At 41.0% G+C, this 16,368-nt stretch overlaps 1 protein-coding gene across 5 annotated transcripts in view; it reads right to left on the bottom strand.

Annotated features, from left to right (window-relative positions):
- The window catches only part of astn1 (astrotactin 1), a 275,092-nt gene extending 273,220 nt beyond the window's left edge, over positions 1–1,872 (bottom strand). For all 5 annotated transcript variants that reach the window (XM_058065280.2, XM_058065281.2, XM_058065284.2 and 2 more), the window contains exon 1: positions 1,258–1,872. In XM_058065280.2, coding sequence (XP_057921263.2) covers positions 1,258–1,558 — 301 coding nt within the window. In that variant the 5' untranslated portion in view covers positions 1,559–1,872. The remainder of the gene's footprint in view (positions 1–1,257) is intronic.
- Between the last annotated feature and the right edge of the window lie 14,496 nt (positions 1,873–16,368).

Genomic DNA, 16,368 nt, shown 5'->3' with positions numbered 1-16,368 from the left:
GGAACAAGCTCATTGTCTTTTATAGTTTAATAATAGTGTACTTAATATTGTGGTATTGGGGTTCAACAACCCAAAAGAAAGCAGAATATACAATAACAACACAAGTGACATCAGACACACACAACATCTTCTTCCACATGGATGTGTTGATTTCATACAGGAGGAAAAGCCTGCCACAAGCCAAATCAACCAAGTCACACGAGACATACAGCTAGCATGTTAGTGTGGACTTCAGCACCATGGACAGCTACCAATAAAAGTTTTCAGTTACCATCTTATCTTCCAACTTCAGCATCGGCAGTAGGAACAGTAAAAGGCATTTTATAGACTTTAATGAAGTCGCCATGCGAGATTATTACCCTTAAAAACTACTAAATAAAGACAATATAGATATGCAGAATTTTTATTTTTTATTTTAAAAAAATTGCTTGCATCTTAACTTTCTGTTATCAGTAATGAAACACATTATTAGTATAAACTTTTTCACATTAAATTAACTTCTTTGCAGATACTTATAAAGATTTTTAAAAAATGATCTTTATTCTCAGAATATTTTACTTTTCTAATTATCATAATTTTATAACTTTTCCCCATCCATTACAACTTTATTCTTTTTGTTGTCACATTATGACATTTTCCTTAACATTATGCCTTTACTGGAGTATTTAAATTTGGACTATTATTTTTTTTGTAGTTTTCTTGTTTCATCAAGAACCAATAAAAAATCAGCCACAGACCTCAAATGGCCCCCAGGCTGCACTTTGGACACCCCCGTTGTCGCCAAAAGCTATGAAAGTTTTAATATCTAATTATTAACACTGGTTATGATACCTATGTCTAAAATATGCAATCATTTATAACATTGACTGATGTATGTACATTTTGTAAATAAATATGATTTACAGTGATCTGCATGCTGAAAACTTGTGTATTTACAATCAGTAACAACATTTAGGATATATAATTATGACATTATGTACTGTACTGTTTTATTGTATTGTTTGTGGACATTTTTAATGTATTCCTATGACAATAATGTTATGTTTTCTTGTATTATAAAGCGATATGAGTTCATTACAATTATGTTGTTGTATAATTATGTGGTATTTTACTGTGTTATCATTTGGTTGTCACGATGTTTTCAGTGTTTGTTGTCATGATAGTATATGAATTGTAACGGTATTATGGTAGTAGTTAGCAGGCCTAAGCTATGGCTTCATCGAGGAACACACATGTGGCTGGCTGAGACCAACTCACCGAGGACGAAGAAGGGGAGTTCGGTGTTTTCCAGGTCGTCCACCACGACGACATTCCCAGGGAAGTCGTTAGTGACGGAGAAGAGCAGCTTGGCTTCGGATGCGGAAGGACTGTGCATGATGCTCAGGTCGTTCTCACGCAGGAAAGGCAGCGCAGACACGGTCACGCTCTTCATTTTACAGTCCGTGTCCTGGTTCTGGTCCTCGTCCCCGTTCACACGCTGGACGCCGGCCCAAAGGACGCCGACAAACAGCCAGATCAGCAGCTGCCGCCTCGGTACCGGTTCTGTCCGCGCCATCATGGATGTTTCCTGGTAGAGAAGCGAGCAGGGTGCGGAGGACTGGGGGATGCTGCGGCGGGCTCTCACGGTGCTCGAAACAAACGCTTCTTTTTTTACACTCACCAATACAGAGAAATGTACTCGCCACGTCCAGTTTTACGTCTCCAAATATTCTAAACTTTAAAGTTAAAGTTATATATGACATTGAAGTTGAAATATTGACTGTTTGAAAAAATATACTAACAATATATTTTACATCATAGCATTCACATTCGCGGAAGTACGTTGTTTAGTAACAATTAGTAAAATATAACAAGACTTCACGAGAGTTATCTTACCAATTAATAACATTAATAATAATTAAATACAACACTCCACGCTCAGCCGGGTTTTTTAATAAGGTCCAAGAACATTAATCCTTAACAAGGGCTACTGTCGCTTTCGTCACCTACGCCTACAACTTTCCAACATGCGGGTTCTCCCTCACTTCCTGTCCGTCACCCCTTTTCCTTCCCAACCCCGGAACATATCTCTCCATTGCAACACATGCGCAAATACAACACATAATACCCCTAAGAGTCATTACAATATGTAACCGTTTTACCTGCACTGGAGTAGTTGTAGTGTTTTAATGAAGAAAAGTAACATGGCATAACATGAAGTTATCTTTGTTTGTAATTCCTCCTGATTCATGTTGTTATGTTGTGTGTAGCATACATGGTTCCTATCTTAGATATAGATCAATTAGATTGCAATAATGTCTGAACCTCCCACTTCCTGTTCGCCAGAGATTTGTTGGAAAATGAACATGTGCAAAAAAAATGTTAGTTTGTGGAACAGGAGGTAGAGCAGGTTGTCTAGATAGTGGAAGGTTGGTAGTTCAATTCCTGCCCTCCCCACCTAGTTACTTTTCATTTATTCATTCATTTACCGCTTATCCTCACGAGGGTCGCGGAGTGCTGGAGCCTATCCCAGCTTTCTTCGGGCGAGAGGCGGGGTACACCCTGGACTGGTGGCCAGCCAATCACAGGGCACATATAGACAAACAACCATTCACACTCACATTGTGATATATATATATATACATACTATAACTATACTAAAGTACACACTCTCGGATATTTGTCCTCTTGCACAGTTGTGCATCGTTTTTCTGTCCTTGTTAGACCCAGTTTGTGCTCTCTGAAGGGAGTAGTTAACAGCATGGTAAGAGATTTTTTTACATGGGTTTTCTAATCATCTATTAGTCTTATAAAATGATGAACTTGGATTAGCAGCCATACCAGGAGATTGATGCAGAGGACTGTCAGTTGTTGATAGTAGGCCTCTATGCAAAAATGTACATCCTTCTTTGAATATCATCTGATTCATTTTAATTGTTTGGGAAATTAATAAAAACGTTTGTGATATGGGAAATTGTTTGTGAAATGCAAAGACATTTGCAAGTGATCCCAAAATCCCAAACACATTATATATATATATATATATATATATATATATATATATATACACTACCGCTCAAATGTTTGGGATACACACACACACACTTTTTTGGACTGTGGCTGGACTTCTTTTTCCAATGTTCAATGTTTTTCCATAGCAACAACACAAATACACAGCAAATCTTCAGTGAAATTGGATTAAGACTAAAAATTGCATGGAGCTTAGACACTTTAAATCCCGTGACAGTTTTGTTGCCATTTGGATTTGGAGGCAAATCCATAAGAAAAGATGATTGTGTTTTTGTGTCACCACATTGAATATTTAAGCTCCGTGTTCTCATTAACTTCCATTTCGCTCCTCCGTCAGTCCAGCAGGAATAAAGCCTAAAGTTGGAAACATTTGGGACGGAGGCTTCCCTAAAAAACAGCAGCAGGGCACACAATGAAATATTAATAAATGCGTGCAGTGACTGGAGAGGAGTGAAATCAACTATCTTACATTCATTATTCATGTTGACCTCAAGAAAGCACATTTATATGTAATCACATGAGACTGACTTTTATACTCTGCAAATTATTTGCCACTTTCAAAAATGTTAAATCATATTTATAGACATGTAGGATAATTTGCCTGGTTTTAATAGCTACGTATGTAATTATTGCCGTTATAGAATAGGCTTAGCAAATAAGTTATTTTGGTTTTCCCAAAATATAAAATCTTGTTAAAAGATTCTACAATATCTACGGGATGCTTCATTTAATTCTTTAACATTACGTTTATTCAACAGAAACATAGTATTATAGATAACAATATTATAGATAATAATATAGACAAACAAACCATTTCTGTTGACCAGTACAGACCAATGACTACAGGACAGATTTTGTAGGGCAAACTGGTATACTGGTTAAAGAAAGGAAATATCAATGAGGTGGTAGAGTGGTCGACTCACAATCTGGAGGTTGCGGGTTCAATCCTCCATTGAGATAGTGAAACCCCTGATGTTACGTTAAGTAGGTAAGTGTGCTAACAGTGTCAAAGTGCTTTGAGTGTCTTGGAGGTGGAAAAGCGCTACACAAACAATTAGCACTTGTGATTTTAATAGTATGAGTTAAGAGAATGAGAATGAGCTGCATATGTACATCATTCTGATATTTTGTATTGGAATTTTTTTTGTATTTTTCATAATATCTCATCTGTTTATGTCACGTGCGAGCATGGCCGTGTAGTGTAGCGACCCCAGCATGCAGAGATGAGGACCCAATTGCAGGTAAAAACGTATTTGTTGCAGATGCAATACAGCAGCACAACTAGCACACTAGCATGTCCAACATAAAAACGACACTAAAGGAGCGCGCACCTGAATTAAATAGGCATCACAGAAAATGGGAAACAGGTGCGTGAAATAATGGAACGCAACAGACAACAAAACAGAGCAACACAGGAAGTGAATACAAAATAAGGGCATGCACCAGAAACTAAGGCAGGAAAGGAAACTAAAAGAGCTGTCACAAGTGGGTAACGCCTACATCCTGACAGTTTATCTCATATATGGCAAGCCCTTCTTCTCACAAATCTTAATTTAAGTGGTTTTGTTTTCCAAAAATCGAATGTTTTATGTTACGTTTGTATGTATCATATCACCTCGTACTTCAGTACGGGAAAAAAATTACAAAATTTTAAAATAAAAAAAAAAACAACCTTAAACTGTATTATGGAAAGCAGGAAGTGAACAAATGTAACAGTTAGTGATTGTAAAAGTACCAGATGGAGGGGTAGGATTTAATAAGCTTTGCTTCTTCCTACTCCTTTTGGACATGTGGAACTGGGAACTGATTATGGGATGCACTCAATTGTAATCTGATGCATGTTCAAATGAAATAAAATCATTACCATTACCATTACCATTACCATTACCATTACCATTACCATTACATTTGACTAGCCCTTTTTTGCATTGTGTGTCTATATTATGTCTTATATCTTATTTTCACTTAATATTTTTACATTATTGGGTAATATGAATGTTGAAATGTTGAATGAAAGATGACTATTATTAGTGTTATTCCATCTCTAGAGGGCTGTACTAGCTCAATGATGAATAATTTTTCAAAAATACAATGTTATTCATTGTTTTGGTTGTTTTTAATAATATTATGCTACTGATTTTCCCTTACATTATTCTCGTAAAAATAAAAATTTTTCTTGTAAAATTGAAGACTTTTTTTCTTTAGATTCCAACTTTTTTTCCAACAATTTTGATCTATTATTGTGAATTTACTGCTGATTTTTCCATTTTTGCTGTTGTTCTTGATAGTATTTTTTTATGACTTGGGCCAATGAAAAAACAGCCGTGGGCCGCACTTGCGTCCCGAATAGACCAGATTGCCCCTTTTGGCGGCCTGTTTTGTCACAAAATTGTTACTGCGCCTAGCTGAAAATGTGGACTCCTCTCATGGTGCGCCATGGTGCGCTATTATTGTGAATTTATTGCTGATTTTTCCATTTTTGCTGTTGTTCTTGATGGTATTTTTTTTCCTGTTATATTTTTACAATGTGACTAGGGCCAATAAAAAAACAGCCGTGGGCCGCACTTGTACCCTGAATAGACCAGGTCGCCCCTTTTGGTGGCCTGTTTTGTCACGAAATTGTTACTGCGCCAAGCTGAAAATGTAGACTCCTATCATGGTGCACCGCCATGCTCATCTGGGTGCAGTCCAGTCTACTAAATGACCAAATGGGCTGCGCATAGTGGTGCAGTGGAACACATTTCCACTGCGTGGGCGGCAGTTGACTCCGCCACACTGTGCCACTTTGCGCCTCCTTGCGCTGCGCCACGAAATTAGACCACTTTAATTTTTAAATTGAGTTAAAAATGTCTTCTAACACAACTTCTATTGTGGTATTGTTTTGTCCTTGCTAGGGCACAGGGTGGAAATGAGCAAGAAGTCTAGTAGGATGAACAGTTTTGATGAAAGAGCCAACAAAAGTCTTTAAGAGACAAACTTGTGTGTGTTCCAGAAAAGATGAAGACCAGCCATCTAATGCATGCAGGAAGTGTGAAAGTGATTGCGAGGTAGAGATGAAATTCCAATACATGTGGGTAATCAAAAGCAGTGAAAAGGTGTGAAGAGGAAAGCAGAAGAAAGACACTGAGTGAAGGTTGTGAGACACAGTGAGCGAGTGCAAGAAAAGAGCATATATCAAGGATGTGACGAGCAGGTGTGAGGATGGCGGGGAGGGTAGACCGAGGGCTGTGATCAAGAGAAAGATCTCACTGTTTCATCTTCACAGTCTTCCTTTTGCCAAACTGGCGAGGCTTGGGCCCCGCTGGAAGACTTGTTTTGTGATCAGGACCAGACAGATTCATCTTTTCAGCTTGCTCGCCCATCAGACTCTGCGTGGGTTGCACCGTTGATTACGGCCCAGAAAAGGCCTTTGTCATCATGCTCTCGGACTTCCAATCATCCTGCAGTTACGATTGCCTCTTCATGTCCTCCACCTTTTCATCCAGCTCAACGAGCCTCTTAAAGCATATAAATATACTGTACGTGCATGTGGACATATTGGACGGTATTGGTCGTGTCGTCAAAAGCTGCTGAACGTGCTTAAATGAAAGCAGTGTTAGGCAGTGAAGTATGCAATCTGCCACTTATGGGATGGATTCACAAATAAGTGAATCTATTTTGAACCAGGACCGATTTCAAGTCTGGTTTGGACAAAAAACAAAGATCTACAAGATATTACCATAAATTCAGGACCATAAGCCGCTATTTTTTTTTTTCAAACCTGCGGGGCGGCACGGTGTGCAAGTGGTTAGCGCACAGACCTCACAGCTTGGAGACCAGGGTTCAATTCCACCCTCGGCCATCTCTGTGTGGAGTTTGCATGTTCTCCCCGTGCATGCGTGGGTTTTCTCCGGGTACTCCGGTTTCCTCCCACATTCCAAAAACATGCTAGGTTAATTGGCGACTCAAATTGTCCATAGGTATGAATGTGAGTGTGAATGGTTGTTTGTCTATATGTGCCCTGTGATTGGCTGGCCACCAGTCCAAGGTGTACCCCGCCTCTTGCCCGAAGACAGCTGGGATAGGCTCCAGCACCCCCCACGACCCTCGTGAGGAAAAGCGTTAGAAAATGAATGAATGAATGAATGAACTTAAAAAAAGGGGCGGCACGGCGGTTGAGTGGTTAGTGCGCAGACCTCACAGCTAGGAGGAGGATAATATCCGCTTCTCCACCCACCGCTGTTAATTGCTTTTATAGCTTTATAAGTTTTATACATTTTTTTCTGTGCCTTTTTTTTTACAAGCAAACACTGCTCTTTCTTACAGCATTATTTTTAAGAGGTAATTACAAACCTACTTGCTATAAACGACCTCCAACTGCAGCTGCGTTTCTTTTTTCTAATAAAATTTTAAACAAAATTGACACAAAGCCACAGCAAGAGCTAGTATTTGGCTAGCAGCTATTAAATAAAATATTTGGTTAGCACGGCTTTTAGCTATTCTATTTCGCAATTCTGCCGACTAAAACCTCCAACTAATCCTGGACTTAAAGGGGAACGGCACTTTTTTGGAATGTTGCCCATCATCCGCACTCCTTATGTGAAACAAGAAGACATATTTCCTTCCCTTATCTTCAAGTTAATATGAGCTAGCTAACAATGGACGTCATATGAGCTAGCTAACAATGGCCGTCATGAGAATTGCATATTTTGATGCTAATATTTTCAAATTAAGCTCAGCACATCAGGAGGGTTTAGATTCTGTTCCACAGATGGCGCTAATGCACACGAAAGCTGCTTGCCAACCGCCAATAAACAACAGAAAAAGACAAACACCACGAAGAAGAACGCAGTCTGACAACTTTCCGATTGAGCGGGTACAAGATACCTCAATCGGATTGGGGAAAGGAATATTCCACCCCTGTGAATCCCATTATATATTCATTCGGATTGGCACTTTTCTTTGGGAATGAGGTGTATACAAAGGTTACATTCTTTCCGTTTGAGTAAATAACCGGAATGGAATTGGAATATTTGGGTCCATGTATACGTGGTTTTTGTCTCATGAGAGGTGGCCACAGGCTGTCAGCTTTAGAAGATGGATGGACAGCAGCTGCACCAAAGCATGGATGAACACATTACCTGAGACACCAAGATAAACCCCCAGACACATACAGTGAAAAAACACTGAAGGAAGCGCCCGGGTCATGTGGCCCTGCTAAGACCTGACCTTCTAGTTACGATGGTGATCACCCCCATGGGCACGAGTGGCATCTGGCTAGGCCAGGTCGTGCACGTCTCTGTGTTCTGCATCACGCTAGTTTGCTTCCCAGTACCAGCTTGCCTGTTTGCATGGGGTGACACGTGTCATTCTCATATGTGTTCTTGGTGTGTGTGTGTGTGTGTGTGTGTGTGTGTGTGTGTTGTTGTTGTTGGCAACAGAAGCGATGCTACAAGGAGCCAGGCCAGGATCAGAAGTGCCAGGGTGCCCCCAGAGTTTGACCATCTGTGCGTTATTGCTTGTCATTAAGCTTTCTAATTTGGAGGTGTCTTGGGGATTAGCCAAATGAGGGCAGAAAATGTCATTACACGGAGCTGGCGAGACCATATTTACATATTTATACACCTTAATTGTCTTTGCCTTGCTGCTCTGACATTGAGTGTATTTTGCAGAAGATATAAAACAAAAGCGAGACTAAGGTTGACATAAAATGTTACTTTTGGAGGCTTATGTATGAACACATAAAAATGAAACGAACGCTTGTAAATAAAACTGAGCAGCGAGTTGGTGGGACCAACTTCATAACGTCTTCATTTTGACGTTGACAGATAGAGGAAGCCGTTCCAAACTTTGAACATTTTTAATATTTCTGACAACTGCTGGTTTTGTTGCTTTTATCTTAACAGAAAATCAAAAGGGGGCGGCACGGTGGTATAGTGGTTAGCACACAGACCTCTCAGCTAGGAGACCAGGGTTCAATTCCACCCTCGGCCATCTCTGTGTGGAGTTTGCATGTTCCTCCCGTGCATGCGTGGGTTTTCTCCGGGTACTCCGGTTTCCTCCCACATTCCAAAAACATGCTAGGTTAATTAGCGACTCCAAATTGTCCATAGGTATGAATGTGAGTGTGAATGGTTGTTTGTCTATATGTGCCCTGTGATTGGCTGGCCACCAGTCCAGGGTGTACCCCGCCTCTCGCACAAAGACAGCTGGGATAGGCTCCAGCACCCCCCGCGACCCTCGTGAGGAAAAAGCGGTTGAAAAAGAATGAATGAATGAAAATCAAAAGGGGGCGGCACGGCGGACTCGTGGTTAGCGCACAGACCTCACAGGTAGGAGACCAAGGTTCAATCTTTGTGGAGTTTGCATGTTCACCTCGTGCATGCGTGGGTTTTCTCCGGGTACTCCGGTTTCCTCCCACATTCCAAAAACATGCTAGGTTAATTGTCCATAGGTATGAATGTGAGTGTGAATGGTTGTTTGTCTATATGTGCCCTGTGATTGGCTGGCCACCAGTCCAGGGTGTACCCCGCCTCTCACCCGAAGACAGCCGGGATAGGCTCCAGCACCCTCCGCGACCATCATGAGGAAAAGCGGCAGAAAATGAATGAATGAATGAATAATTACAAGCTGGCTGCACGGTGAAGAAGTGGCTAGTGTGCAGGTTTCACAGCTAGGAGACCGGAGTTCAATTCCACCCTCGGCCATTTCTGTGTGGAGTTTGCATGTTCTCCCTGTGCATGCGTGGGTTTTCTCCGGGTACTCCGGTTTCCTCCCACATTCCAAAAAACATGCTAGGTTAATTGGCCACTCCAAATTGTCCATAGGTATGAATGGACAATTCATACCTACACAGCTGGGATAGGCTCCAGCACCCACCTCGTGAGGAAAAGCGGTAGAAAATGAATGAATGAAAATCAATAGGATATGGCTATCAGCGTCAGTACTGGTATAGAGGTGGATGTGTGAGCATGTTATGATGGGAGCAGTGGCGTTCCTGGCTGGAATGATGCCCCAGGCGGAGTGAAGATATGTGTGTGTGTGTGTGTGTGTGGACTTTGGACACTCCTGAAATAAACCATTAGCAGTGTGTGTGAAGTGCTTGTCGAGTTATTTCCGACCGAGCTTAGCATCCATGGGATGAAGTGTATTAGAGAAATATATGTGAGGCTACGCATTGTATGCTAAAACACGCTCCCAGATGAATAAAGCATTTACAAACTCAATCCATAATAAAAATGAGAGATCAGGAAGAGTGACTGAGTGGATGTTGCACTTTTTAGCATCAATCCATACACGCTGAAGGATTTGAGTGAAATGCAGTCATTATCTTTCTTCTGGACGTGTCTACTTTAATCCGTCATTTATTTGGAAAGCAAGGAAGTGGAAAAGCATTGTGATGAAAGGACTTTCATAATCATATAAATGCCATTAGGAATTGTTTTTGGGCTTTGGAACGTTGAGTTTAGCTTTATCATAGTCAAAAAAAGTGGAGTGTGAATGCTCACATGGAATATTAGGATCATGTCTTTGTACAAGTACGAAAAACAGCATGCTGGTTTCTGAAAAAAAAATTTTTCACTCCTTTGTCTGCTGATGGGTGGCACGGTGGTCGAGTGGTTAGCATGTAGACCTCACAGCTAGGAGACCAGGGTTCAATTCCACCCTCTGTGTGGAGTTTGCATGTTCTTCCTGTGCATGCGTGGGTTTTCTCCGGGTACTCCGAAGTCCACATACTCCACATTCCAAAAACATGCTAGGTTAATTGGCGACTCCAAATTGTCCATAGGTATGAATGTGAGTGTGAATGGTTGTTTGTCTATATGTGCCCTGTGATTGGCTGGCGACCAGTCCAAGGCATACCCCGCCTCTCGCTGGGATAGGCTCCAGCACCCCTGCGACTCTCGTGAGGAAAAAGCAGTAGAAAATGAATGAATGAATGAATGAATTGTCCGCTGACGTGATCCCAAACAAGCCCAAGAATCTACCCAATACCCGACTGACATGGACTGATCTCTTTCTAGCTGGAACATTTTGCTGCAGGAATCCATTTATTTATTGCTCTGCCAAACAAGCATGGACTGTTCTTCTAAAGTCGCCCCAAATAAATAACTTCACCTCTGCTAGTCACTTTGAAAGACCAATAAAAAGAAGAGTGGGTGGAGTGGCAGTCATTGGAAAGGTGTAAAATAGTTACTATGGTTATGGCCGTGAAGTCTGGTTTAAGGGGGAAATGAGACAGTCAGTCAAGTAAACATGTTTAACTAGAAACTCTTAACGCTTCCAACAAACACTATAAATCAAGAAGAACATGTAGGAGGAGCAAGAAGATGCTGGAATGTTTCGAAAGCGCTTGTCATCAAGCGTTTATCCCAGCTGACTTCCAATGAAATATTTTGCCTTTACACTGTCTGGCCTTCAGGATGATATTGCACGGAACAGACTAGTCTGTATGCTCTGCACATTATCATTCCGCGAAACCCAGTGCAAAAACAATGCATCTTAAGTGTTGCTGACTCACTGTGTATTTATTATTTTTGTGTGTGTGTGTGACAACTAAATAACTTGCCATTGGGCAATATTAAAGTCAGGAGTGCCAGCAACTTCATAAAGAAGGTGAAAACACTAGTGGATTCAATCTCACCAGGATCTAGCTGCATGTAATCTCATGATCTATATATATTTTTGTTCATTCATTCATTCATTTTATACTGCTTATCCTCACAAGGGTCACGGGCATGCTGGAGCCTATCCCAGCTGTCTTTGGGTGAGAGGACTGGACTGGTGGCCAGCCAATCACAGGGCACATATAGACAAACAACCATTCACACTCACATTCATACCTATGGACAATTTGGAGTTGCCAATTAACCTAGCATGTTTTTGAAATTTTGGAAAGCGGAGTACCCGGAGAAAACCCACATACCCACGGAGAGAACATGCAAACTCCACACACATGCCATTTATTATTACATATATAATGCAATTCTTAATTATGAATCCCTGGTTTATTTTGATTAATTGGTTGCAGAAGTGAATTTCTGCAAAGTAGTAGGATTCATTCATTCATTCATTTTCTACCGCTTATCCTCACGAGGGTCGTGGGGGTGCTGGAGTCTATCCCAGCTGTCTTTGGGCGAGAGGCCGGGTACACCCTGGACTGGTGGCCAGCCAATCACAGGGCACATATAGACAAACAACCATTCACACTCACATTCATACCTATGGACAATTTGGAGTCACCAATTAACCTAGCATGTTTTTGGAATGTGGGAAGAAAACTGAGTACCCGGAGAAAACCCACGTACACACTGGGAGAACATGCAAACTCCACACACATGCCATTTATTATTACATATATAATGCATTTCTTAATTATGAATCCCTGGTTTATTGTGATGAATTGGTTGCAGAAGTGAATTTCTGCAAAGTAGTAGGATTCCTTCCTTGCTAGCATAGCAAACCTGAAAATGAATGAAAAAAAAAAGGCTTAGCCCCTGGCAATAAGTTAAACAGGAATTCAACAAGTGACCTTCACCCGAGTCCATAATGAAAGAAGCGTGCTTAGGATGGTTCAGCCGGTGTAGTGTGGCGAATACGCTGTGGTTGGTTCTGTGGTGCTCTGCCGTGTCACCTCTGCTGCTTTACCCTCAGGCTACGCACCTGACTGGCCAATCCGAACATGTAGAAGGTTGGAACACCTGCAATAAAAGTGTGGGGTGGTGGTTTAGTTCATTTACCCAGCGGGGCGGCAACCCAAGGCTCCAGAGCCGCATGTGGCTCTTCACCGTCTTTGTTGTGGATCCCTTAGCAATGCTTGAGTATTCAACACCCGAACATGAGTTCAAATTTAATATACACAGATAGTATATAGTATGTACATTTATCTTCTATATTAGCAAGAGTACTCCATCAACTCCGCTTTTTCTCCTCTGAACTACTTTGATACCCCAAAATTCCTTCTAAATCTGGCAGTCAATCGAAATCATGGGAGACGCGCAGTTTGCACTGCATGTAAGGCATCGGGTATAAACTATCCTACCCCTCCATTTGGTACTTTTACAATCAGTAACTGTTACATTTGTTCACTTCCTGCTTTCTAATATAATTTCAGGGTTTTTTTTTTTTTTTTCATGTACCAAAGTATGAGGTGATATGAGCATCCAATGCCATAATGTGTACCATAGTAAGTGTCAATATAGTGATATATATAGCACATCATGACTGGTTCAAGACTCTTCATCCTTATTAAATCCTACCCCTCCATCTGGTACTTTTACAATCAGTAACTGTTACATTTGTTCACTTCCTGCTTTCCTAATATAGTTGAAGTTTTTTTTTGTTGTTGTCTTTTTTCATGTACTGAAGTACAAGGTGATATGAGCATCCAATGACATAATGGGTACCATAGTAAGTGTCAATATAGTGATATATATAGCACATCATGACTGGTTCAAGACTCTTCATCCTTGTATTTAGCAAACATCAACTGCTTGTATTGTTTCTTGAATTGGCTCATCGTTGTGCATTGTTTGAGGTCCTTACTCAATCCATTCCATAGTTTGATTCCACATACTGAAATGCTATGGCTAGCATAACGTAGTCCTAGCATAGAAGTGTTTCAAATGTACTTCTTCCCTGAGATCATATTTCTCCTCTCTTGTAGAGAAGTATTGGATGACATTTTTAGCTAATTGGTTATTTTTAGCCTTATGCATTATTTTAGCTGTTTGAAAATTAACTATATCAGCAAGTTGAAGTATTTGTGATTTTAGAAATAAGAAGTTAGTGTGTTTTCTGAAGGCGACATTACTACCCTTTTTGCAGTACATTTAGCGAGTGAAGATTGCTTTTATAGTTATTACCCCATATAATATAGGAGTCCTTTATGTAAGTAGAACACTGTTCACATTTTTTTGTTTGTTTTTTTGTGAGGGCTTTAGTGTCAATATAGGTTCTTCCCATGATGTCCATTGTTAGCTAGCTCATATTAACTTGTTTTCTTGTGCTGGAACGCACAGAAAAGGGAAAGATGGGCAAATTTTCAAAAAAAGTGCAGTTCCTCTTTAATATAGTTGTCATTGTAAGCTAGTCGAAGTATTTGTGATTTTAGAAATAAGGAGTTAGTATGTTCTCTGTAGGCGGCATTATGAATTATCCTTACTGACCTTTTTTGCAGTACATTCAGCGAGTGAAGATTGCTTTTATAGTTATTAGCCCATATTTCCACACAATAAGTAAGATATGGTAGAACCAGAGAGCAATAAAGAGTGTGGAGTAATTTCTGATTGAGAACAAATTTTGCTTTTTTCAATATTGAAATATTTCTGGCCACCTTATGTTGTATATTTGTAATACGAGGTTTCCAGCTCTATCTATTGTGATCCCCAGAAATTTATTTTCCTTCACCATTTCAATGTCGACACCGTCTATTTGTATCTGTTTGTTACCAAACAGCATGATTTTAGTTTTACTTAAGTTCAAGGACGTGACATTAAAAAAAAAGAATAGTTGCTGGGTCGAGGTTCTTAGTTGACTCATAATGAATATACAGTCGAATATTGACAGATCATTCATCCTTGTGAAATACCCGGTGGTAGTGGGCTGGGTATTTATGGATGAGAGGTTGGAATGAGGTAGAACTAGGTAGAGTTGTGTCTGCGTTGAGGTTCCCCTGGTGGCGTTTACAAATCAAAGACTATTTAGTCAGCATCTCACTCCTGCATGGCAGCTGCTGATGAATGCCTCATGTGGCTCAGAGTTAAACCACGTTCATATTGAAATACTCCCTCAAGCGTCGCCATCAATCAAAGACTCTCTGAGGAGCTGCCATGTGATTTTTGTCTGCCTTCTCGTGCGACCGCGTGCGGTTGCGCCGCAAAAGATATCCAGCAATATCCCAGCTTCTCATTTGCTGCTGGTACTTATTTCCCTCCCAACGGCCCAAGGCAGCAGATTCTACACACACACTCCAATCTCCTCCCTGCACCCACTTACTTATTCATCACAGCCGCGCCAGCAGGACAGAAAGCAGAAGGAGAAGAGATGCCTCTGCTCAGTCAGTGATGACATTTCAGTATGAAAGTACATTAGACGTATTTGTTAAAGTACAGTGAAAGGAAACAAAAAAACAAAGATTATGGTTTTCATCATCCAGCCTGTTCCTTTGGCTTCACACACGTCATGACCGTCTCACACTCTTTTATTCTTTTTCTGCCACACTGGCCTTTATCTTTCACTCGACTTTCATCCCACTTGCTCCTCTGCCTTGTCCTTCTCTATCCTTGTGCTTCGTCTCCATCACACAACCTTCCTGTATGAACAGAATATTGGAAATATCCAAAAAAAACACCTCTTCACTATCTTCACAATTACTAATAAAAATAAACCTTCAAACCCTGAGCTCAATATAAGCTGATATGAAGACGTAATGGTGGAACGTGAACATCACAGTAACATTGCTGACAGCTGACCAGTCTGGAATTATCACGACTTCGCCGCGTGGCGGAGAGGTCGGATGGTCCCAGGATGCAGGACACAGCACGCTCAGGTAAGGTTTTACAGCTTTAATTGTCCAGGTGAGCGAGACGCAATTAACTAAAGGAGACGGAGCACAAAAAAGGGGGCTCAACAACACAAATTACCAGAAAATTACCAGAAAGAACAGTGAGCAGTCTTAGAGGCCAGCGGGCTACCGGACGGATAGGAGGGTGTGTGGCCGAGGCGTGAGCAGCGCTGGAGGAGCACAGAAGCAGGGCCACAGCTAGGACCTGATCTGTCACGTCCACAAAGAAATAATCCAGCACCCTCCTGCCGCAGCTCAGTGCCTTAAGAAGGAGACCGGAAATGAGGACGATTGGCAACAGCTGCGCCCGTCAGGTAGCTCCGCCCGACTCAAGGGAGGTCCACATCTGAAGATACACAAAGAGAGCAGTAAGAGTCCAAATAACAACAGAAACCGGACGTACCCCCAAACAGAAACACAAGGTAAAAGCACAAAGAATACTGTTATCCACACAACTTCTTTCAATTACAGTAAAGTCTCGTTATATCGATATTGTTGGGAGTCTGAAAAAATATCGATATAACCGGACTGTCGATATATCTGATCCTGCGCCGAACTGCATTAAAAGTGGGCAATAATGCACTCGACATTGTTCTATAGTATAGAACAATGTCGAGCAGCTTAAAGGGAAAGATCAACGGATTTTAACCAGCTTTCAGCCTTTTCGAGTTATTTTTTAATGTCTATTCGTGCGAACGACGCCAGAAAATAATTAACCTTAACTAAGTAATCATTTTAATTACCTTCCGGAAGTGACGCACCGGGTTCATCTCGCCCAATACAACAACAACATAACACACTGACTGCCATTAACA

The sequence above is a fragment of the Doryrhamphus excisus genome, linkage group LG11 (genome assembly GCF_037039965.1).
Source record: "Doryrhamphus excisus strain RoL-2023G ecotype Guam linkage group LG11, RoL_Dexc_Guam_v1.1, whole genome shotgun sequence".
Taxonomy (NCBI): domain Eukaryota; kingdom Metazoa; phylum Chordata; class Actinopteri; order Syngnathiformes; family Syngnathidae; genus Doryrhamphus; species Doryrhamphus excisus.
This window is presented reverse-complemented; position numbering and strand designations above follow the sequence as displayed.